Source organism: Gadus macrocephalus, chromosome 2, assembly GCF_031168955.1.
Source record: "Gadus macrocephalus chromosome 2, ASM3116895v1".
NCBI lineage: Eukaryota > Metazoa > Chordata > Actinopteri > Gadiformes > Gadidae > Gadus > Gadus macrocephalus.
This window is the reverse complement of record NC_082383.1, coordinates 4719868-4742739: the sequence shown is the minus strand read 5'-3', so window position 1 is coordinate 4742739 and position 22872 is coordinate 4719868. Positions and strand designations below refer to the sequence as shown.

Here is a 22872-nt window from a genome sequence, read left to right as displayed (position 1 = left end):
TGTAGCCGGTACACCAGTGGAAGAATAACTTATTTTTAGGACACTAAGGACAGCAAAATATTTTATTTAATAGAGCATGAAAATGGGAGGATACAGGCAGCAAAGTTACCAAGCATACATTCATTAGACAATCGCTGTACATTATTCTTAAAGGGAAACATTCACATCGTGGACAGTTAATAAAAATGAAACAAAGATGAGGGGCACTGACCATCATGGGTTTAGAATTGAGTTTTGGAATGACCATGGCGGGAGAGACGAAGTTAAATCAAAATACACCAAGGGGGAATTTGTCATGTCGGTAAGACATTTAAAGGAATCATTACAACAAAGAAGTCAGTCGATTGACTTCAGTATCAGACTTCGTGGCTACAGTGGCAACGCAAATGCAAACTATCCAAGAATGTATGGAAATGCCTTTTCAAGTGACTTATGCGAAGTGTTAAAATATTTTGTAGATAGCTACGATTGATATTTCCACATCAACCAGAAAAGGCTAGGAATGTGCGTCTATATTCACATGTTAATCTTTAAAATAACATCCTTTCACATTTAGCTTTTTATCTATCAATAATACTATCAATAATATTACGTTTTCATTGCAAAAGGCTCTGGATGCATTGCACTATTAAACGTAAAAAAAACTAAAAACAACTGCTTAGTGCAAGAGCTGACCCAGAACATCATTTTTAAATATAAAACTAATCAAACAAAATTGCCCATGTAATCTCTAACATGTGCAGTTTTAAACTCTAAGAATACCAACTGGAATGTTAAGCGAGCAAGGATGCAAGGCTACCAACAATGTAACAATTTATAAAAAAGGGTTTAAAAAAACGGACTTGACATCTTCAAAGATGTTTGACTAAATGACTAAACAGGCTTAGGGGAGAGAAGGAGCTCAGTAAACGCCGATGTTTTGTGGAAGGAGCTGGTGGGTCATGGGTTTCCTCTGAAGTCCCAAGAGGATCCCAGCAGCCGCCAGGGTTGCTACCTGTAGAAGGCGAACCAAAGGAGAGGGAGAAGGAGGAGTGGGGGTCAGGGAGACCGTAGGATAGGAGGTGAAGAACGCTACCCCTTGCCTAACAAAAGGGCTGAGAAAGTGAGAATGAGCAGAGTTAGGCCTCAGCCAGCAGTTCGGGTTCCATGGCGGTTAGGACGACACCGTCACCAGGGTAGAGGTAAGGGTAGAGGTGGGGCTGGGCGTGGGAGCCAGAGATGGAGACCACAGTCTGAGTGAGCTGGGTGTAGCGAGGGGAAGCGGCCATCCTCAGAATTTTGTAAAGAGCCAGACTGCAAAGCAGACAAAGCAACTGAAGGTGGAGGAGGGGTGAGGAGGAGTGGGGGATGGAGGAGGTGGAGTCGGAGGTGTGGAGGTGGTGCGAGGAAGTTGTGCGTATTAGGTAGTTGAGAAGGAGAGAGTGGAGAGAGGAATAAGGCGGTGGGAGGAGAGCAGACACGAAAAGAAATCCCGGTGTAATTACATGTCTCAAAAAAAAAACACCCATGAAAAGTTGGTATGCTACATTGAAAGTTGCTCTTTAACAGACAGGGTGTTCTTACCATCAGCACAGCGTTGCCGTAGAAGATGCCCATGGCCAAAGGAGGTCCTTTGCCCATGACGTCCACCAGAACAGTAGGACAGGGCTGGAAGGAGAAGGCATTAAGCAGTCTGTCTAAAGGTGCTATAGGTAAGACTTAATATATATAATTTGGGTGTTATGCATTAGGTATACAATAGCATTTCGTCAGCTGTGAAATGCTCCATGAGTTATCTGTTGTGGTTGACTGCACCTGCCTCTGTATGAGACTATTCTGTTTTAGACCGCTTCCTGCTCAGTTTCTTGGGGGTTATTTTTTTTTTTTTTTCAATCTTGCTATCTTTGTTCTTTCTTTGCAACTCTGGAATCTTGCAGCACCTTCTAAAACAAATCAAATGTGGGTGTGCATGTGGAAAAAAACTGTAGGTTTGCAACCAAATCAAAGTACTGCTAGTGCTAGTGTAATGTTACTATTTTAGTTTCAATACTGTTAGTGTGTTACAGACATTAAGTATTAGCCCTTAGTGTATTGCATACATTTAATTTTGGACTGAAGCACTATATAAAGTAAATTAACCCTATATCTTTATTCAGTTAAATGGTCCTTTTTTGTTTCCTGCCTCCCGCCGAAAAATTTGGCGCACCAGGAAGAACCATCCGTTGCCAACCATTATATCAAACAAAAAACATGACTTTTTCTTTTGGTGTAGTACAGACATGAAGTGGTAGCCTGAGATGTTAGTGTAATAACACTAGTGTTGGTCTAAAGGCAATAGTGTAATGTCCACTAGTGTTAGTGTAATGGCAGTGGTGTAAAGTCAGCAGTGTTTGTCTACTTACAGACTTGAAGTGGTCCAGGAACCCTGATGGCTCAGGGCAGGTGTGGGAGATGGGGTCCACGCCCACCACTCCCAAGGCTCCACAGCAGTCCATCTGCACAAACAGGGAGAACCATCAGAATACAAAACAGTCACTAAACCTAGTGCTAACCCTGGTACCTTCCCTAGTACAACCCTCTTACAACCCTATATATAACCAACCCTTATACAACATATATATTATATATATATACCCAAAACCAACAATAATAGGAAACCCAAAAACCCAACTTAGGGTTGGGGCTAGGGGTTCCAGTGGATTGCGTTTGAAGGTTTTGTTTTCCGTTCTAGGGTTGGAGTTAAGGGTAAGGGTAAGGGTCGGGTTTAAGGGTTTGGTTTTGAGTTCTAGGATTAGGGGTTCTTATTGGAGGGGTTTGAAGGTTTGGTTCTCAATTCTTGACTTAGGGGTTCTTATTATTAGTATTGTAGTATAATGGTGAGGATTATGGGTTATTATTACGTACCGTGTAGTGAATCACTCTGAGGGTCCCTCCCACCACGGGGTCTCCGGCGGTGGTGATGTAGATCGTGTACAGGAATACGTAGAACTCAACCAGACGGTGGTCCACCTGCAGAACAACCTCCATCAGACCACCTTCCCATCCCTCCGTCAGACCACCTTCCCATCCCTCCGTCAGACCACCTTCCCATCCCTCCGTCAGACCACCTTCCCATCCCTCCGTCAGACCACCTTCCCATCCCTCCGTCAGACCACCTTCCCATCCCTCCGTCAGACCACCTTCCCATCCCTCCGTCAGACCACCTTCCCATCCCTCCGTCAGACCACCTTCCCATCCCTCCGTCAGACCACCTTCCCATCCCTCCGTCAGACCACCTTCCCATCCCTCCGTCAGACCACCTTCCCATCCCTCCGTCAGACCACCTTCCCATCCCTCCGTCAGACCACCTTCCCATCCCTCCGTCAGACCACCTTCCCATCCCTCCGTCAGACCACCTTCCCATCCCTCCGTCAGACCACCTTCCCATCCCTCCGTCAGACCACCTTCCCAACCCTCCGTCAGACCACCTTCCCATCCCTCCGTCAGACCACCTTCCCATCCCTGCTCCATGTCACTTCAAACGTGCTTCATGTCTAAAGAGTAGCACGGCATATCACAAGACTAGGACATGGTAGTGTAGCATCACCAACCCAGCAGGTTCCAGGAACTGCACCTTTAATAATGAGCATTGTAAAGCTGACTAATGTTAACATTGTTATTATCTCCCGTCACACTGAACACACACTCAACAACGCATGCACACAATCATACCTTTTCTCGTTGGACGTAGAGGGCTAGCTGGGCTGCCATCAGGACGACCAGCAGAACACAGAACTGTGAGGAAGAGGGAGGAAGATGAGCTACAGTATGGGGCAAGCTTGTTCTGTCTCTGTACGCTCACACACAGACACACACAGGTCCTGTAGTCTTGTTCTAGGAGCTAGGGGGGGGGGGGGGGGGGAGGGGTTGCTTGCTGATGGTTCCCAGGTGATGCAGATCGCTAGGGGAGGTGTGCCAGGGGAGGGTTGCTAGGCAAGGATTGCTAGGCGATGATTGCTAGGTGAGTGATTGATCATGGTTGAGGGTTGTAATGGGTTGGTCCCTAGGTAAGGTTTGCCAAATGAGGGGTTGCTAGGTGATGGTAGCTAGGTGACGGTTGCAATGGGAGGCTGGTTGCAAGACAATGGTTGCTAGGCAATGGCTTCTAGGTAATGGTGGCTAGGTTATGAACACTAGGTGAGGCAGGCATGTGGTAAATCTCACCGTTGCCAGAGAGGAGGACTTGTTTCCGCAGCCGCCAATGTCCCCGGTGATCGCAGTGATTAGCATCACTATGCCAACCGCTATCAGCACATAATCCCCTGAGATAGAGAGAGAAAGAGAGAGAGATTTTCACAAATCCTTAATTGTATATGTTGCACATTAAAATACCAGAGCAGTGCTGTAAACACAGATACTCACCAGACCCGGAAGGGAAGTCTGGGTAGCGAGCTCTCAGCCACACACCGACCCCCAGAAAGGCTAGACCCACCACCTGTCGGTCAATCAAACAATCAAATTTTATTTGTGTAGCACTTTTCATGCAAGCAAATGTAACACGAAGTGCTTAATGCAATCCCCCACTCCCCCCCTCCCACGACACACCCAGAGATATTCACACATGTAAAAACAATCCCCCCTCCCCCTCCCACCCAAATTGATGACTTTAGTAGCCAATGACATTCACTATACCAACCAGACAACCCAGGTCCTTGGCCCCTTGTTAAATCTGAACAATCCAGGCCACAGTTATTGAACGTGCATTTTCTGAGGAAAATGGGTGTAGTTGCATGAGCCAACTTGTTGCTTGCGCAATTACCTGCTTGCGCAATTACCTGCTTGCATGCTGACATGCTATTGTTGGCAAGGCCAATAATCAAGCGGTTTCGTTTCCCCTCGGTTGGCTTCTACTTTCAAGCAGGCTTATGATTTATTGAATGATTACCAGAGACAGAACAAACAATCTTGTAGACAGACCATATACTACCCGGTTAGAAGGTCCGTCTGGACGGACTTCGTAGGCTTGTTTTTTGCAACCACACTAAACGTCACATATAGTATTCAGTGTCTTATTAATGCGTTAAGCAAGCCATGTGGTAGCCTACTGTAACAGTGTGGCTTGCTTAAAACCATGATTGCATGTTGATGATGATGTGCATCATTGAAGTATCGTTACCTTTAATATGTAGCCTACTCATACTTACAGTGTACAAAATGTTGAAGATCAGAATGACGGATTTACACAGTATGCCACATACAGCCATCATGATGAATCCCTGCGGAACGATAGAAAACAGTTATACATTTGACACCTTCCAGGTATTTTCCTATAGCCAAAACCTGTATTTTACATAACATACCTGCTGATGATCCCTTGTTAATACAACGAGTCCAAAACGAAACGAGGCGTCTGCGTTTATAGCTAAGCCGCAATTCCCTCCCACTTATCAAATGTAAGTATTTCATTGGCTGAAATGTCAGACGGGAGGGTGAGGGCGCTGGATGACCAAGGGATGGGTTGTTTCTGCAGAAATGAAACTTATTCAGGTGTGAAAGTAGGAAGTAAAGCAATTGCGTCCTTGAAGGTTTTATTTGAGAAACGAATATGAAATAACTATGCCTCGTGTGTACAGGTGTCTTCAGTTATCAAAACCGGGGACATGTAGTTTGTCAGTCCATACATCAACAAAATATGAAGAAAATATTATTTCTGAAATGACAAAAAAGGACCCATTTACGCTTTGAAAAATTCGTAGGTGTTAATAATTCATTCTTAATTATTCTGAACACCTACTGTAGTATAATATTGTGAAGTAGTCCTTCATTCCAAAAGGGCATGTGTTTGCCAAAAATCTGCCAAAGTATATACTGGAATAGGGAGCCGTTATAGAGTATATTGTATTGATATAGCCTATTGTTTAAGATCAGTCATGCCTGCTTATGGTATAGGGCAGTGGTTCCCAACCTTTGACTTTAGGTGTAATGTCAACTGTTGATAAGAACTGAAGTCCCCTTCCCCATAGCAGGGGGACAGGAAGGAACAGGTAGAGCACGTGGTGTGGCAAGAGGAAGACCGGTGGTTAGGGGAAGAGGGACGGCATCAGCAGGCGGTACATCAGGAGTGAGCAGGATTCATGACCAATACCCAAAATGGCCAGCACACTGGGTTGGCATCAACCTATAATTACTGTATGCAACATAAGTCCTGTTATCTTCTTTAGAAATATCTTCCCTTTATAGAATGATAGTCATAATTAGTCATTGTTCATTACATTCATTACATTTTATAATTTATTCCTGTTATAATGTATATTATATGGTTCTATATACTGCCTTCTTTATATGGCATTGCATATTCATACCGAAGAAAAGTTGTAATACATGGTACAAGACATTTATTTATATCTATAGAAAGAAAATCGTTTTTAAGGGTTGCTTTGCGATGAATGTATTTACATTGAATGCATAAACTGATAGCCTACTGAAAAAATATGTAAGTGCAGCTTGTTCAGTGGACTGTTGATTTTGGAGGAACGAGGTTGTAGTTTACGTTCAGCTCTTGTCTCTTGTAATGTAGAGCTGGCCCCTGTGAGGTCAAAACATTGCATTCAGATAAGTAGGCCTACGAAAAACCATTATTTATCATCTCGGAAAAATGTAGACCATGGCCATACCATATTCAATTAGACAGAACATTATAATTTTAAAGTTCTGCTATTACAGTCTGATGATAGATATATAGTCCTCCTCAAAACTAATATAGTACCCTTGTATTGGATGCTTAAGGACTACAGTCAGCTTCATTTAAAACAACCAACTCGTAGGCCTTTAAATTAGGCCTACGTCACCTTTCATGTAGGACTGTGATTCTATTTCCGACATGGAAAGGTATTCAATTCCAGGCTTGGTGGATATGTGATTTTGTAATAATTCAGTATTCCTTACCTATCTGATGGCGCATCACTGGATGGTGCTATGGTGGCGGCGGCTGCCAGGTATAAACTTGAATAGGCTTTCGAGGTCTCTTGCTAAAAGTGGACGTGGATAGTCCCCCTGTTTGGTAATTACAATGCGAAGTTAAAAAAAAAATATTATTTAGCATGTGCCACGAACGGATATTACATTGATACACAAAATGAAGGGGACTCGTACGAAACATGAAACAGTTCATAACATGCCTCAGTGAAATCACATGCCTTGTGCCTCACAATTTCCTTACACCAAACACAAACACTGAAAGACATGGGTTTGAACGCTGTAGAAAGCGCAATCAATCCGAAATAGGCTTTTGTAAGTAGCCTTTTATAACTATTTGCAAAGATAGAATACGTAGACAAATGGAACGGATATGTTTTATTACGTTACCCCGTTTGCGTCTGGATACATATGACTGAAATCCGCAGGGGTCCTAAAAAGCACAAAACGCGTGTTTATTAACTTATTATGAATCGATCACAGTGATTGATAGCATATATGGTTTAAGATTAAAATTTTGTAAGACATATATATAACATTCAAATTATCACAGCAACAAGGCGAATTCCTTTTGTAGTTACAAAGGGACTTTATCCCGTTAAACTTTGGCAATAGTGAAACTGTCGAAACTCAAATTGGGTCACTGGTTATGTCTGTGTTCGTCAGTCGGGGTGTCGCTGAAATGTACAAAAACATTACTCGTTCTCATTCATAAACACACGAGGATCTTACAATATGACTGACTGCATTGTGCTATAACCCTATAATAGGTACTATAACACGATCGACATCAGAATAGTTTCCGTTTTTCACAAGCATCATCAAATAATATACTGCATACTGATGTTAGTAGGCTACTATTATTCTGAAAGGGGCCTACTTACCTCTCTGTAGTCCTAGCTCCTCGAAGCTCTCCATCTTGGGAATGACCGGCTATGTTTACCCTCGTATGCCCTCCCTCCTCTGGTCAGATAATTGTCTTAGGTTTTTTGATTCACCCATACGTTTTCGTTTTATGTGGGTAACTTCGGCAACAGCAGTCGCGACACACTGTTCTGAGTAATCGTGTGCCATAAAAACAGAATGAAGAAACTAGTGGATAGCTCTATAAGTTTGCAGACTTCCTTCCTTGCTCCCGTGTTCCCCGGCTGCTAGAGGGGGTAATGACGTTAGACTCGATAGATTGCCCGGGAAGTTTCAAGTGCAGTTTTCCCGAAATTAGAAACATTTAGGATGATTAAAGTGCTATAGAAAAAAATAAAGTTTTGTATATAGTGGTATAAGAAATCTAGATATTGTGGATGGAAATTATTTATCGACTTGTTTGGCACGACAGGCATGAAATGCAGGCCTATCGTTACTGACTTTGATACCTTATTCATTGGTAATTGCAGATCTTACGCCAATTCTAACAAGAAAACGGCTTCTTTAGGGTGGATGTAGGTGGCTCTTAAAAGAGCCTTTGGGTTTCCACAAGAATTGTATATTCTAACCGCCGAAGCCATACAAGGTGCGTCCCTGCCTCTTTAGGGCATAGACCACATCCATGGCGGTGACGGTCTTCCTCTTGGCGTGCTCGGTGTAGGTGACGGCATCACGAATGACGTTCTCAAGGAACACCTTGAGGACACCGCGGGTCTCCTCGTAGATCAGGCCGGAGATACGCTTCACTCCTCCACGGCGAGCCAGACGGCGGATAGCGGGCTTCGTGATTCCTTGGATGTTATCACGGAGTACCTTACGATGACGCTTAGCGCCTCCTTTACCGAGTCCCTTTCCTCCTTTTCCGCGGCCAGACATGATTAAGCAGCAACCTGGTCAAACTGAATGTGGAGTCGAAGCTGCGCTCTAAGTTAATGAAGGCTCGCTGAGGACCTATGAGAGACCAAAGGGGGGAGTTCCAACACAGACCCCGCCCAGGGTCGGATATACGTTTACAAGTTAAATCGCATTATGGATGTATTAGGCCCTCGATATAATAATGACTTTTTCATTATGATTAAAAAGGGTGAACATATTTAAGATGTAGCCTTGCCCTATTCCATTTTAAAACCTTTTATAGATTTTCTAGTTCTTCATGTGTGACGCTTTTATCCAAAGCGATAATTGTAAGAAAAAAGAGAAACAATATATCGCCGTCGGTAGAAGGATGTTCACAGAGACAAGTGCCAAGCCTTTACAATTGCTAGGTTAACACATTCCCTGTATAAAACAGATAGCCAGGATAACCCACTTCATATTGCACATTTATTTTCACCTCAGTACCGCAGAGTTGCTCACTATCTTCCGAAAAAGACTCAAGACTCACCTGTTCAGAGTCCACCTCGACACTGCATAGACACCCTCCCCCTTCTGGCCACCATTGTATTGTATTGTGTTATAGTACTTAACTGTGTAGCAGCAGTAGCTGCTATCATTGCTGCAACACGGGGAATTGGTTAGCCTAGCGATTGTTGTACTTGCATTTGGTTCTATGAACATCCTTTCTGTACCGACAGCGATATATTGAACTTCTTATGACAAATGTTATTGTAAGTCGCTTTGGATAAAAGCGTCTGCTAAATGCCTAAATGTACAAACACTGATTATTATATTCTGTATAATATAAGCACTGTGTGCATATATTTGTCGTCTTTTTGCAATATTGTTACATGTTTGTTGTGTGGTAAATATATGAATGCACATTTGGAGTTCCGGTCCTCCAGGTCCAACAATAATGTTCACTTTGACAAAACTACATAATCCTAAATCGCTAAAGCTTTAGTAGTCCTTAATATCCTTTTCTAATAGATAATTTCAACATCCTATTAAATTAAGACCCCACAGTCCTATAATTGAACACTAGCAGTGGCTTAAGTAACCCTAGGGCTAAAGAACATGCATTACAAATGTAGCGCTTAGAAGTCCTGGTTGAGGGCAGCCATTCAGCAAGATTTAGCCCTTAATGAAGATGTGGTTGGCTCTTAAAAGAGCCTTTGGAGTTTACAATAAGTTGTTTCCAAGTTACTTCTTGGCAGGCTTCTCAGTCTTCTTGGGCAGAAGGACGGCCTGGATGTTGGGCAACACACCGCCCTGGGCGATGGTCACCCCACCAAGTAGTTTGTTGAGCTCCTCGTCGTTGCGGACGGCCAGCTGCAGATGACGGGGGATGATGCGGGTCTTCTTGTTGTCGCGGGCAGCGTTTCCAGCCAACTCCAGGATCTCAGCGGTAAGATACTCGAGCACAGCTGCAAGATAGACGGGAGCACCGGCACCGACGCGATGAGCGTAGTTGCCTTTGCGGAGAAGTCTATGCACACGGCCGACGGGGAACTGGAGGCCGGCACGGGAAGAGCGGGTCTTAGCTTTCGCTCTGGCTTTGCCCCCGGTCTTTCCTCTTCCTGACATGATTTGGTCTTCTTCCTAGGTCTTTCAGAACAGATTAAGGTTTGCTTGCGACACAACGTTATTTATAGGTCAGCAGACGACAGGCTGCCGACGGTTGTCCAATAAGACTGCTCCTGACTTGAGCGCGCTCTTATTTGAATTCATGGCGCGCATTGAGAAGATTTTTCAGCCAATGGTCGTCTGGGCGCATAACGAGGCGTCCAACTCTATTTGCATATGGGTCATGCATACATCCGAATCCCCGCCCCTGAAAACATGAACACAAAAGTAAACACGCGCAAATAAATGTCGAGGAACATGATTGGGGAATATCTTGGGCTTCAAATCAGACCTCTCTATCTTAGCTCTAAACAGGTTGGTCTGTACGATTACGAGGACAACAACTTGTGCGCCATCCAAGCGGAGAGGTTCATTTTCATGCATATGCTGTTTATCATATGCTACACACACAAAATGCATCTGACCCCATAAAACAATCAAATGAAAACAGTGATTATGAACTCGATCTCAGGCCGTTGTTTTATCGACCATGCAGCCCAAACAGTAGGCCTACAGTCTAAAATTTTATTTTATGCTCCAACTTTATTTTTTCAACTTCCTCGGTTGTGGCCCGGGTCTACACTAGATGGCGGTCGATTACAACTTCGCGCAGTTGTCGCCAAACTCTGCTACCTGGCTGGCAGTAAATTACAATGAAGCAATCCAAGACCTTGTAGCAGCTGGTCGATCCTGTTGTCTGCTACAAACGATTAGCCTACATTAAAATGACCAGCCGCTTGTATTTTGTGTCATGAATACACCCTCAAAAAAGTTCATTTAGTCTAACTTGATATAGGCCTATTAATATTAATATTTTGTAATTTCGAGTAAACAGACTAATTTGTTGACATGTTTCTGTTTAATACAGCGGACAATAGTCATGTAGTGCTATTGACTAGTATGACTGATCTGACTTTGCTGCCGGCTGCCGCACACACGTTTCGAGGCGATATAGCCTGGCTTTAACAGACTGTGCGCGTACCGCGGCTGAAATCACTTTCTTGCAGCTGATCACTTTTCGGAACAAGAAAACGCGAAATGCAATCTACCGCCATCTAGTGTAGACCCGGGACCACAGCCGAGGAAGTTGAAAAAATAAAGTTGGAGCATAAAATAAAAAATGTAACCTGTCCCGCGATAACTTGCTCAGACACTGTTGATGCTGCATTGAGTATCAAATGAATCTGTGCGAATTACACTGGACACATAGCTTGAGAAAGCAGTAGGCTATAACTCATGTTTTCGTTTCGCCGTGCGGTGGTCACGAGGCATTGTTAACGCCCATTTATTATAAATCGAAACTTAAGGCTCGTCTACCAATTCTGCTCCGCTACATTACATGTAGTTTCAACAGAAGCGACTGTGGACAATACGTCCCCTTGAGCTCTTGCAAAGGTGACAAAGGGGGAGACATTGTCGCTCCTCACATCCTGAGATGATGGAAACGACGAGCTGATATCCAACTCATCCGAAAAGAAAGAGACGTGACTTTGGTAGGCTGTGTGGTGTAATTTATTGAGCATTTTTGTGCATGTCGCCTGATATTTATGCAGGCCTTAACGTTGTTTTTTCGGACACTATTATCCTACAACCAATTGCAAAGTAGGCCTACTCTTTTATATATTAATCTTCATACCTTCCTAACTCAGCACAATTTGGAAGAGGCTACAAGCTGTGTAGTCATATCGGGCTATCAAGCTGAACAAACTCTCGAGCATACAGACTATTCAATTTGTGATGCGTAAGAAGGTAAATATTTTTTCAATCCAAGTAGGATCATCTAAGGGAGAAAAGCTTCCTAAATGGGTTAACAAATGATTAATGTAAACTGTTGGCCACGCCTCTAAGGGAAACTGAAATAGAAAACAATGACTCTCGTCCTGCTCCTTTTCTCGCCAATCATTACACAATACAAAGTTGGACTTTCATCAAATATTGATGTGCATAGCTTGTTTTTTTGGGTCTTACTGTGTGGATGTCAGCATTTTCTCATGTTTTCTAGGTCACAACTGTGCCTTTTGAACATATATTATCTCTATACAAACAGAGATGATGCACATGTGTGAATGTGAATTGTCTTCAGAGAGTACATCAGATAGGAATAGAGTGAACCCACTCACTGGCGCAACATGACACCTAACATCTAGGGAAAGGTGATCAGCTATTTTCCACTATTAAAGTATCTATATGATATGTAGGCCTAATAATAATCATAGTTTAACATAAAATGTAAGGTTAATTTCTACCATAATATCACATAGGCAGATGTAGAATAATAACAAAATAAAAACACAAATCCAACACATAGCTCACGTTATATAGTGAGTACAACCCATAGGCCTACATGAATATAAATGGATCAAACAAATCGAATAAATTAATATTCAGCAAAAACTTTCAGAAACAGCAATAATGCCACGGCGGGCCAGCATACAAAAACCCAGTCTTACCGGAGCTTCTACACAAGGCGGAGTCTCCTAGGTGGCGAGTTATAATCCTGCCTTACATTCTCCCCCCCCCCCCTCCCTTTCCCCCACAATACAGAGGCGAAGATGAAGTGTTCCAGTTGTAAAAAGTTTGTCAAAAAGACTGCCAGGTATTGCAGTTGGTGTGGACATGGCCTTATTACCCAGCCTGTGAACATGACAAATGGTTAGTAAACTATTAACTATTCATTTGACTATGTATTTGATCTATCCTATCCATATACACATTCTCTCTCTCTCTCTCTCTCTCTCTCTCTCTCTCTCGCTCTCTCGCTCTCTCGCTCTCTCGCTCTCTCGCTCTCTCTCTCTCTCTCTCTCTCTCGCTCTCGCTCTCTCTGTGTGTGTGTGTCTTTGAGCCTCCAATTAAATACACACCTTCTGTAACCTCTCTATTTCTCACACACACACAAATATCCTTTATTGTGTAGATAGATAGGATCTATCAAATAAATAGAGTGGTGTAGGGGTCAAAAAAGAGGTGGGTAAAATAGGAATTCTGGGATTAAGGTAAGCCAGGCTACAACATACCGGTAAAAATAATGATATTCATAAGATTTGTTTATTTATTTGTAGAATTTTTTATAAACAACCAGTAGTACACAATCCTCTCTCTGTTCCTCCCCTCTCTATCCTCCTCTCTCTATCCTCCTCTCTCTGTTCCTCCTCTCTCTGTCCTCCTCTCTGTTCCTCCTCTCTCTGTCCTCCTCTCTCTGTTCCTCCCCTCTCTGTTCCTCCTCCCTCTGTTCCTCCTCTCTCTGTCCTCTCCGTGTTCTTAGCTTCCTGCATAACTGCCCGCTTACCCCTGTCTGCAAAACAAAGTTTAAAATACACATACAAATGACTGTGTGTATCTATTTATCTATATATATATTTATAGAATATAGATATAAATATACATAAAAAAAAGCATGAAAAATAAAGTTAGATTAACTTTAAGGAGTACATGCTGTATACAAAATACTTCCCATGCAAATAATAGTTTAGCTGAAAATTGTTCACTAAAATAAGTATGTTGTGGTGGCATCCATTTTGCTGATGTTGTCTCTATAATTTAATACTTAATAATTTCTGACTCAAAACACAGAGAGAGATCCCCTTTCAAATACCTCGGACCCAGTGCCTTCCCTGCCCGTGGAAGAATCGAATGGCTCCCCCAAACCACTTGTTGAAGGGGACTCTGATGACACGAAGAAGCAAGTATGTACATGTGGTGTCACATCATTATCTATTTCTATTATCAGTTTGCATTTGTTACCCATCCCTCTAAGTCCCTGTCCACACAACAGCAGAGATTTTTATTTATTTATATAATATCAGGCCAGTGGGTGGCGGTGTACCTTTTCTTCTCAAATATGCCAAACATCCAGAAGAAAACCCTGAGCGTGGTACAAGGTCTTTCTACTCCAGCTTCACTGTAAAAAGGAAAACTTAAAATTGTTGGTCTCAGTATGATTTCTGAGTAAAATGAATATAAAACAATAAGTATTCATGTCAACTGTGCAATGCAATTTAGTCCAACCAACAATGTTGAGTTTTGGGTCAAGAGTTGGGCTCAGTGTAGTATCTTTGTTAGCAAGACACACGGGTTTAAGTCAGACTCTGTCTGAAGCTGGGCCAACTACGGTGCACATGCGCATTTCGCCACTAAATATTGTGGCGACTCCTACCCCCCGGGGAGTCTGGGTATTCGTGATGCCGGTTGGGAAGAAGGGGTTTATTGCCTTTTGTCAATTTGTTTCTAGTTAGGTTAAGTGGGGTTAACGGGTTTGGGGTCTTTATTGTTTGTGTGTTGTTTATTGTGTGTAGTGTTGCCGCCACCGTTACCAAAACTTGCATGTCCGTTGGTTGGGTGTGCGGTGCGCTGTGTGATGTGGGTGTGTGTTAAATAAAGGCAGCTCTCGGGATCGTGCGGTGTATGAGGCACGAGAGTTGCGTCACCGTTTAACCTGGGCTCCCGTATCGTGCAGAACATGTTTGACCATAATGTCGAACTTGTTCTGCACTTTGGTTTGCTGCATTTAGACAGCGATTCCCTGCTGCTGAACTAGCTACATGTTGCTTGTTCTAATGCTGTCTGGCATTCAGAAATGTAAAATGGAAGTTTCCAATTATAATTTTAATAAAGCGAACTTAAAACTAGTTTTGCATTCTTTGAAATGTTTTTTTTTTTTTACCAACCATGGCTGAGATAAACCCAACTACAGTCTCGTTGTGGAAATACCAGAGACTTCAGAGAACCAACGTGTTATGCGCCATAACACCTACAGCGGAACGGTTATCCAAATAACAAAGAAGTGTACAACACTTGCGTTACAGTGTTTGTAATCACACACACAAACACACATGTGGCACTCGCACAGTCGTAGCTCATTGTCTCTCATTGGCGGACCAAATTCTCTGGGTGGGCAAGGCAGAGAAAGGGGAGGTAACTTGGCCCCTTATGACGACAAATGGGGCCACATTCCAAATCAGCACGCCTGAGCTTCCATTTTTTCAAAGGTGAGCAGGATACCTAGGGCTGGTTTTATACCGAACGCAAGTTTTAGCCACTGGGGGACGATAGGCAGGTTAGGAGAACTCGTATTAATATTAGAAAACCTGATAAAGTGAGATTTTCATGCCATGGGACCTTTAAAGGTTATATCAGCGATGTTGGGTTTTGAAGCAAGATCCCAAACAAACAGCCAGCTCACCCCTCCCTTCCGTGTTTTGTGCATCCAGTAAAAACTATCATGAACGCAGCGCAAAACCCCACAACACCCAACGCTTGTCGGTGATTGGTTGAAATACTATGAATTTTGGATTTGAGTGATTGGTACCACCATTTGTTTTTCTGTACGATCTCAGAGCATAGGCTGCCTACAGAGACACGTTTTTTTGATGGCCTGCTTATGGGGCGGGCAGCTAGCGGATCGTAGGAAAGATCAGAGGAATGTGATCATTTATGTTTCAGCCTAGCATCGCTGATACAACCTTTAAAGGACTTTAAAAAGTAACCGGCTTGTGAAAATGAGTGTTCGAACAATACTCTGTTGAATGTTGAGTGCATGCTACTAACTGGACCAATTGTGTATCTTATACAGCAACACACTGGTTCAAGCGTTGACACAGAGGCTAAGGTTGAAGGTTCAGGGACTAAGCTGTCAGCTGCTGGGGGAGGAGACGTACCAGAAAGCCCAGAAAACATCGAAAGGACCGGAGACAATCAAGAATCTGAGGACCGCGTTGAACCTTCACCAAAAAGGTGAACCAGAGTCATCAGTAGAATAGAGTCTAAATTGTAAAACATAAACGGAAAAATGTATCTCCTTGACCATTTTAAAAACATTTTGTCTTCTTTACATTTTAGGATAAACAATGCAAACCCAACAGTTGCTGCAAGGGACAGGCTCACAATCTTCTTTCATGCGGTTTTGTCAAAAGATTTTGAACTTGAGAAGGGCGACCAAATATTTATCAGAGCTGGCAACCATATTGGGACATGGAACGAGAACTTGGTTGAGGTTTTTACGACTAAGTAAGTGCATATGCTGTACTTTATTGCTCCTACATCAATGATATCAGCCTTTATTTATTGATATTCAACCTTGACTCAAAGTGCATATCAAGCCTTAAAGTAGTTTTTGTATTCTAGGGATATTATTCCAAAATACAATGTACAAATACTGTACCATATTCTGTGGATTATTTTGTGTGCTATGTTTTTTTTTTCTTTTTTTAATACAGCGGTATTGGGAAGCATGGATTTTTAGTTGAGGGAACATTTGAGACAACAAAAGAAACCATCCTGAATAACAGCATACCATACAAATATGTTGTCTACAAGGCCAAAAAGAAAGAATATGAGTTTGAACACATTTACAAATTACATACAAAGCACGTTACAAATCGCTGTTTGTTTGTGAAGTCCGGACTCCTCAATGAGGAAGGTAAGAGATGCAAAAATTCTCTGTTCATTCGCTAACATTTTTATTAGTACATGAGGTGCCATGAGATTTTAACTTTGTCCAATCAAACATGTGATATATTTTTATGTGAAAGGGGACTGGCATCAGTATGATGACATCATCTGTAAAGCAACATCCAAGGGTAATATCCCACCCCAAAATCCGTCAAAGAATGTTCAAGGAAGAGAGATTGGAAACATCATGCTGGACACAATATTTGATCTCCTTCAGAATTGTACTGACATCCACTTGAAGAACTTCCTCATCCAATTGAAACAGTTCTTTGACACTTATGGAAACCCATTTGTGTATGAGGACACACCAAAACAGTGGAACAAATATGGAGAAAATGAAGTAAGGAAAAAGCTAACACAGCATGCACCGAGGAATATTCCTGAAATAATGATTTAATGTCAAGAGCCAGATCAAAATGTTTTAAATTGAGATATAGAAGAATCCGTAGCTTTCTGTAATGGTTAAATGTTAAAATTATAACTTTTGTGTGTTTCATTTTGTCCTAAGCTAACAAGTAAGTCTAAACTGTTCAGCACAATATATTGTGCTCAGTTGATTCTGGTATATTAACAATCAACCTATACTTTTGCCTTTGCTTGAAATTGTCAGGTCCGGGTGTTGATGAAGCAATTCATGTTCAAAAAAGTGATTCCTCAGTTGGAAGAAAGTGATGGGAAGAGGGGTATCTTTATTGAACATCCCATGAGGGCAGCAGTTATCATGCTGCATGTGTGCCACCATTGTGGTATCAAACTTGATGAAGTGGAACTGAATGGACTCTGCAAAGCCCTGTGCTTTCCAAAGCTCAACAAAGAAGAGTTTCTCCAGTATTGGGACAAATTGTCACTATGTTTTGTCAAAGAGTAGGTAGTTTTCTTTGATATCTTAAACACCTTCAATCAAATTATATTGACCTTTTCACAATTCTATTTAGCTTAAAGGTAATGGAGGTAATGGATTGATTTTCTAATAACATAAGAGGAAGGATCTTTCATGAACCGTTTCCACACTTTCAGATTTGGCAATCTGCTGTATGAATATTCAAGCTTTGATACTTCTGTTCAGGAAGCATGACTGCTCTTTGTTGTTATTTGTTCAGTCTTCCAGAGCTGCTGGTATGGCTGATCTATACTGTCACAATAAAGAGACTACATGGGTGGATTTTGGTGCTTCCTCTTCTCCACCTCCTCCAGACTAACTCCACACCTTTCCAGCCACTACCTCTCTCCAAGTCTGTCCTATCTTGGAATGGTTTGGAGGGGAAAGTATTGCACAAAGAATACTTGAAAAATCTGGATATACAGTAAGCTTGTTTTGCAAAAATATGTTATGTGAAATTGCAATGGACACCTTTCCGCCTTTCATGTATTTTTTCTTAGTTAATTAATTTACTTTATTATATATTCATTTAACCTGCTTAATTTTCAGGGATTTACGAAAATTGATGAGTCAAAATAAACATTTACTGGAGATTGATCCACTGACCGCCCGATCCTGGATGTGTCTGGTGCCCATTGATGAACTGGTTGAGTTCAGCCGAATCACTAACATCCAGCTGTTGGACATCCTTCATTTAATTTACCAAAAGACTTCTCTCAACATAATTTCCAGGAATTACCAGGTGAAGAAAGCAACATATTCATTGTTAAACACGTTACTGTGAAAAGTTGAATTCATGAAAAAGTTAAATTGATTTCGAATTTCTTTCACAGAATCTATCCGACATTCTCTTGTATGTTCAACAGAGTCTTAATGGGCAGAAGTACAGGTGATTTACTTTAAAATAAATAATTGCATGAATATACAGCTTTTTTTATGCACAGACAATTCTGAGATGCTAATTGGCAATCCAATCATTTTTTTCAGTGCTTTTAGTGTAGCTTACCGAAGAGAATGTGTCGCAGCTGCGGTGCAATTGCTGGAGAAGATCTGCAAAGCAGTCCAACCTTCACAGTTTAGGCATTCGACCCACACGGAAATTCCAGTGGCCTGCTTGAATCTCGTCGCACTGGTTGCAGACCTCCGAGACCAGAACCAGGTTTGTGTGATTCTCCCAGCTGGATGAACCAACTTCTAAGCTTCCAGATGGATGATGAGTGTTGATCCTCTTAAAAGGTGGCTCAAGATGGAACAGATGACGAACAGAATCCACTTGACCGGGACCTGTTAAAGCCAGTGATGCAGTTCATGAGAAACTGGATCAGTCAGACCTACAAAACTACTTCCATTTATACTTCCTACACCATCCGAGGCAATGGTTCTGAGAGTGAAATTCAAGTGAGTGCCCCCAAAAGATAGCATGGTAGAGGTCTGCACACTATTTATTGAAATACAAAATATTATGATTTTGTATTTCTGTTCAATTCTGCTCTTTATTGATTCCTTTACAGATGTGGGAAAATGTAATCTCGCTTGATTTAATAAAGGAATGGAGAATGACATTGACAAGGGATTTGGAGGGCACATTAAAGCAGGTGTTAACAGAATTTTTGAAAATACATATATACTTTCATGGGGAAATTCAAAATGTTAACATGTTTGTGTGGCTTTAGGTATCGGCATGGGCTCAAATTGAATTCTACTGCTCAAAGAATGAAGAACTCAGTCATTCTCATCCAAATGTGGCTGCTGTTATCGAGAAGGGTGCTCTAGAGGCAGTCACCTCATTGTGCCAGGTATGAATATTTAAAGAAATAATATTTTTCATTTTTATCGATTTTTATATTCAATGCAATGTATTGGTATAGGGATATCATTAGCTATGTTTTATGTGGAATCACAAGGTCATCAGACAAGGTAGAACAAAGAGCTATCATATTAGGTAATACCCAATAAGGGAAGTGTGTGGTTGTGTATATATATATATATATATATATATATATATATTGTTTTGATCTTTTTTTTAAAACAGACAAAGCAGGAGGGGAATCTTTTTGCAAAGTTGAAACTCAACTGGAAGTTTGGAAAACTCATTTCAGCCATCATTCAGAAGTCATGGCCAAACAACACTCAAGAAATGGATCAGAATGAAGAAGTTTTTCGACACATCCTCTCTTGGACGGCTGCCAAAGATGTATTCAAACTACTTGGTAAACACGACAAACAATGTACAGTTTACTCAAATTGTTTGAGCGGGTGGCAGTGGTTCGAAATAGGTCATTAAGAGCAATTTTTCCGCCAGTATTTATGTTACCATTGCCCCGCCCGGGGTCACAGTAATTCTTCCACCAGAGTGCTTCCAAACCAGATTGTCTGAACCATCATCATCTGTCATTATGTTGAATAGTAGATCTTTTTTCTCACTTGATATTATTATTGAGTTCACCCGTTTCAAGAAATTTAATAAATTGGAGTAAAATATATTTTTTCAGGTGCAAATGAGAAGCCGATTGAAAAACTCTCAGATGAGGCTAAAAAACTAATTGCGATAGCAAGATCCTCCTTCACAGCCATCACGGATCAGCTGGTCAATGGAAACATTAAGATCAACCTGCTCAAGTTCATCTTGGAAAAACCCCAAGCCTTCTTAGAAATGCATGAAATCGGTAATTGTAATCTGTGTAATTTATTAATTTCACATTGAGCATGAAAAAAACAAATAATCAGTGATATTTTTTCAAGAATATTAAGGTTTAACAGACGACAATGGTAATGTGATGTGCAATTTACAGATCTCACCGAACATCCTCCGTATCAGGACGAGGATAGAATGCATAAGTTGTTGAATCAGAGAGAGGCTGAAATGAGAGCTGTGTACAACGAAAAGGCTCTTGTCGATGTTATTGTGAAAATGTGCCACATACTGGAAGAATATATGAAGGGTATGTGTGTAACTTGAATTTATTATATTTCATTACCCCCAATTCAATTTAACCCCACTTACTCACTTGTTATATAACGTTATTGTTTAATCCCAATAACAGTTGATGGCGGTACCTTGGAAGCAAGCCAACGGATCAACATTGAGACCATGAACCTCAACAGTTTCATGGAGGTTCACACATTCATCGAGCAGTCGCCCCCAATTCCTTTTGTGGTAACATACTACAATCTTGACAAAGACATCAGAGAAATGGCTGTGGTCCTGAACACCTACAGAGACAGCCACTTGTTCAAATGTGTCTGGGAAAAACAGGCAAGACTATATGTAGACCCTGAGAAAACTGGTGATGCTGATATAACGGCCACACCGATCATGATACATGATGATATATTCAAGCCCTGTTATGATGAGTACCAAAACATATATCGCTGCCTGATGGATGGCAGCATAAAGCTTGGGAAAGTTGACACACTCCTCAAAGATTACACTGGAAAGTACAACGAACTTGAGCAGGACTTTGACATAATGTGCAGAGTGGACCCTTCAAATGACAAACAGTGGATCAAGCAGAGGGCTCTGCAGATTCAGCAGTACCACGAACTTCATCTTGCTGTAGAATCGGCTCAAGCTATCATGCTTGTCAAGGAGACACTGGGTCTTCAAGGTGACTTCAGTGTCTTGCAGACATTGCTGGAAGTTGTAAGTCACCTTCATCTGACCTCAAAACCTTTCTCTTAAAGATAATACAAGCCAACAATCTTTGGTCTGTATGATTATCTTTCAAATGTAATAAAAAAAAAAATAACACTAATAACAATAACAATATATTTTGTGATTTTAATAATAAATTCATAATGGTCATCAGCATTATCAACATATTGAATTTGAATCCAGTTCATTAATTTTACACTATTTTGTTCTCTTCAGACAAATGAAGACTTTAAAGAAGAACCCCTCAATCGAATTGACGATAACTTAAATCAGGCCAAGATGGTTCTTGTAGACATCAATTCCTCACGCAGAAACTGTCTACAATGGTTGGGCCAAAGAGGACCATTTGTCCATTGGGTAAAAGAAGCACTCGAAGGTAATAATCGTTGCTTATCACTCATATCAATATTGAGAGTGTATTCCAGTGTTCTAATATCCATGAGTATTGATCAAGAAAACCCTTGCATTTGTGATGCAACATACGTTTTCATTATTTTAGACATTAATGAGCTGAAGGTGTTTGTTGACCTGGCCTCCATTTATGCTGGAGAGAATGCCTTGGATGTGGATCGCGTTGCTTGCTTTCACGATGCAGTCCTTGGCTACTCGCCAATGCTGTACGACCTCAAGAAGGACTCAGGGTTTCAAACCTTCAAGGATGTGCTGAATAAACTCTGGAGAGCTCTGGACAATGACAGTGACTTGCCTAATAAACTGGTAAAATAAGATAATCCCCACTATAGGTTGGATTTCAATATTTTGTATATGTACAAAACCTTAAAGCATGCTGTTTTTTGTTTCAGGTCGACACTGCACGCAATCTGCAATGGCTTAAGACAGTGAAGGACAGTCATGGCTCAGTTGAACTCTCCTCGCTTTCTTTAGCATCCTCCATCAACACCAAGGGCACCTATGTGATCAGTGCACGTAATGTAAAGAGGGTAAATAACTGATTGCTACTGTAATGCTGATAGTAATGCAGCCTTATATATTCTCTGCAATGTTTATTATGCTGTTAATAGTAATTAGTGTTTTGTTATTTTTTTAGGAACAAAATAACTGGTAGCGTAACTAACAGCAGATTTTAATATTTGAAAAAAAACGTTAACAAACTCTGGAATCGCCGTTGAAAGTCCTATAAATGTTGTTACTTGTTGTTACTCTTCCCACCTTAGGATCTCTTTTAGGAAGATTTAGAGGTGCAAGTTGACAGTAGATGTTGTCTCTACATGCATGTCACAATACCTTTTGGAAGGCAGTTACATGGTGTATTCTTCTTTTGCAGTTGAGCCTTGACACAGCCTTAAAGCTGCAAATTCCAGAGGAGCACGGCGAGGAAGATGAACTGCGCTGGTACACGCTTGAAGACCTACGGGAGCTCCAGAACAAACTCATGCTCATGTCTGGGAAAGGAGACCAGGGCCAGCATGAGGTGGACCACTTTGCAGAGGCAGGTCAACATGTGATTGGCTTTCGCCGCTGTGCAAATGTGCTCTCACAGAAAGTAGCAATATATTTTGAATAAAATTAA

General features: G+C 41.5%; 5 protein-coding genes across 13 annotated transcripts in view; 1 reads left to right on the top strand and 4 right to left on the bottom strand.

Moving 5' to 3' along the window:
- Positions 1–22872, bottom strand: part of LOC132475731 (peripheral myelin protein 22-like) — a 353371-nt gene that overhangs the window by 40268 nt on the left and 290231 nt on the right. The gene's annotated exons all lie outside the window — the stretch shown is intronic.
- Positions 49–7004, bottom strand: LOC132475686 (CD9 antigen-like). 4 transcript variants are annotated; one of them, XM_060076946.1, is made up of 10 exons: positions 6904–7004; positions 6441–6544; positions 5163–5234; positions 4381–4453; positions 4183–4280; positions 3691–3753; positions 2884–2988; positions 2382–2474; positions 1564–1647; positions 49–1313 (listed from the first exon to the last, which is right to left on the bottom strand). In XM_060076946.1, exons 1-10 carry the CDS (start codon positions 6917–6919, stop codon positions 1119–1121), a joined length of 903 nt encoding a protein of 300 aa, XP_059932929.1. In that variant the 5' UTR covers positions 6920–7004; the 3' UTR covers positions 49–1118. The 4 variants fall into 4 exon arrangements, with proteins under 4 accessions (XP_059932929.1, XP_059932936.1, XP_059932944.1 ...); XM_060076953.1 differs by having other exon boundaries at positions 49–994; positions 6904–7003; XM_060076961.1 differs by having other exon boundaries at positions 5319–6544; positions 6904–6989.
- Positions 7819–8793, bottom strand: LOC132475741 (histone H4). The gene has a single exon (XM_060077027.1). It carries the CDS (start codon positions 8731–8733, stop codon positions 8422–8424), a length of 312 nt encoding a protein of 103 aa, XP_059933010.1. The 5' UTR covers positions 8734–8793; the 3' UTR covers positions 7819–8421.
- LOC132475749 (histone H2A) lies at positions 9678–10335 on the bottom strand. Its single transcript, XM_060077037.1, has one exon. The coding sequence runs from the start codon at positions 10318–10320 to the stop codon at positions 9937–9939; it is 384 nt and encodes a 127-aa protein (XP_059933020.1). The 5' UTR covers positions 10321–10335; the 3' UTR covers positions 9678–9936.
- LOC132475567 (E3 ubiquitin-protein ligase rnf213-alpha-like) overlaps positions 11522–22872 on the top strand; it is a 32896-nt gene continuing 21545 nt past the window's right edge. For 2 of the 6 annotated variants that reach the window (XM_060076806.1, XM_060076776.1), the window contains exons 1-23: positions 11654–11852; positions 12904–13011; positions 13930–14042; positions 15929–16089; positions 16195–16362; positions 16572–16774; positions 16887–17146; positions 17417–17670; positions 17907–18110; positions 18236–18428; positions 18520–18575; positions 18674–18845; positions 18923–19084; positions 19198–19281; positions 19360–19482; positions 19719–19896; positions 20179–20352; positions 20479–20628; positions 20731–21329; positions 21558–21717; positions 21841–22058; positions 22145–22282; positions 22627–22791. In XM_060076806.1, coding sequence (XP_059932789.1) covers positions 12912–13011; positions 13930–14042; positions 15929–16089; positions 16195–16362; positions 16572–16774; positions 16887–17146; positions 17417–17670; positions 17907–18110; positions 18236–18428; positions 18520–18575; positions 18674–18845; positions 18923–19084; positions 19198–19281; positions 19360–19482; positions 19719–19896; positions 20179–20352; positions 20479–20628; positions 20731–21329; positions 21558–21717; positions 21841–22058; positions 22145–22282; positions 22627–22791 — 4035 coding nt within the window. In that variant the 5' untranslated portion in view covers positions 11654–11852; positions 12904–12911. Of the gene's footprint in view, positions 11582–11653; positions 11853–12008; positions 12109–12361; positions 12513–12903; positions 13012–13929; positions 14043–15928; positions 16090–16194; positions 16363–16571; positions 16775–16886; positions 17147–17416; positions 17671–17906; positions 18111–18235; positions 18429–18519; positions 18576–18673; positions 18846–18922; positions 19085–19197; positions 19282–19359; positions 19483–19718; positions 19897–20178; positions 20353–20478; positions 20629–20730; positions 21330–21557; positions 21718–21840; positions 22059–22144; positions 22283–22626; positions 22792–22872 lie in introns of those variants that run through there. The other 4 variants (XM_060076787.1, XM_060076783.1, XM_060076797.1 and 1 more) reach the window with 4 other exon arrangements.

What these genes read in the sequence shown, in the direction of transcription:
- LOC132475686 (XM_060076946.1), bottom strand. An exon ending in AGACTTCCCTTCCGGGTCTG is followed by an intron (nt 4,281 to 4,380) that starts GTGAGTATCTGT and finishes TCTCTATCTCAG; the next exon opens with GGGATTATGTGCTGATAGCG. An exon ending in ACGGCAACGCTGTGCTGATG is followed by an intron (nt 1,314 to 1,563) that starts GTAAGAACACCC and finishes CTCCACCTTCAG; the next exon opens with TTGCTTTGTCTGCTTTGCAG.
- LOC132475749 (XM_060077037.1), bottom strand. Translation starts at nt 10,320, where the DNA reads ATGTCAGGAAGAGGAAAGACCGGGGGCAAAGCCAGAGCGAAAGCTAAG.
- LOC132475741 (XM_060077027.1), bottom strand. Translation starts at nt 8,733, where the DNA reads ATGTCTGGCCGCGGAAAAGGAGGAAAGGGACTCGGTAAAGGAGGCGCT.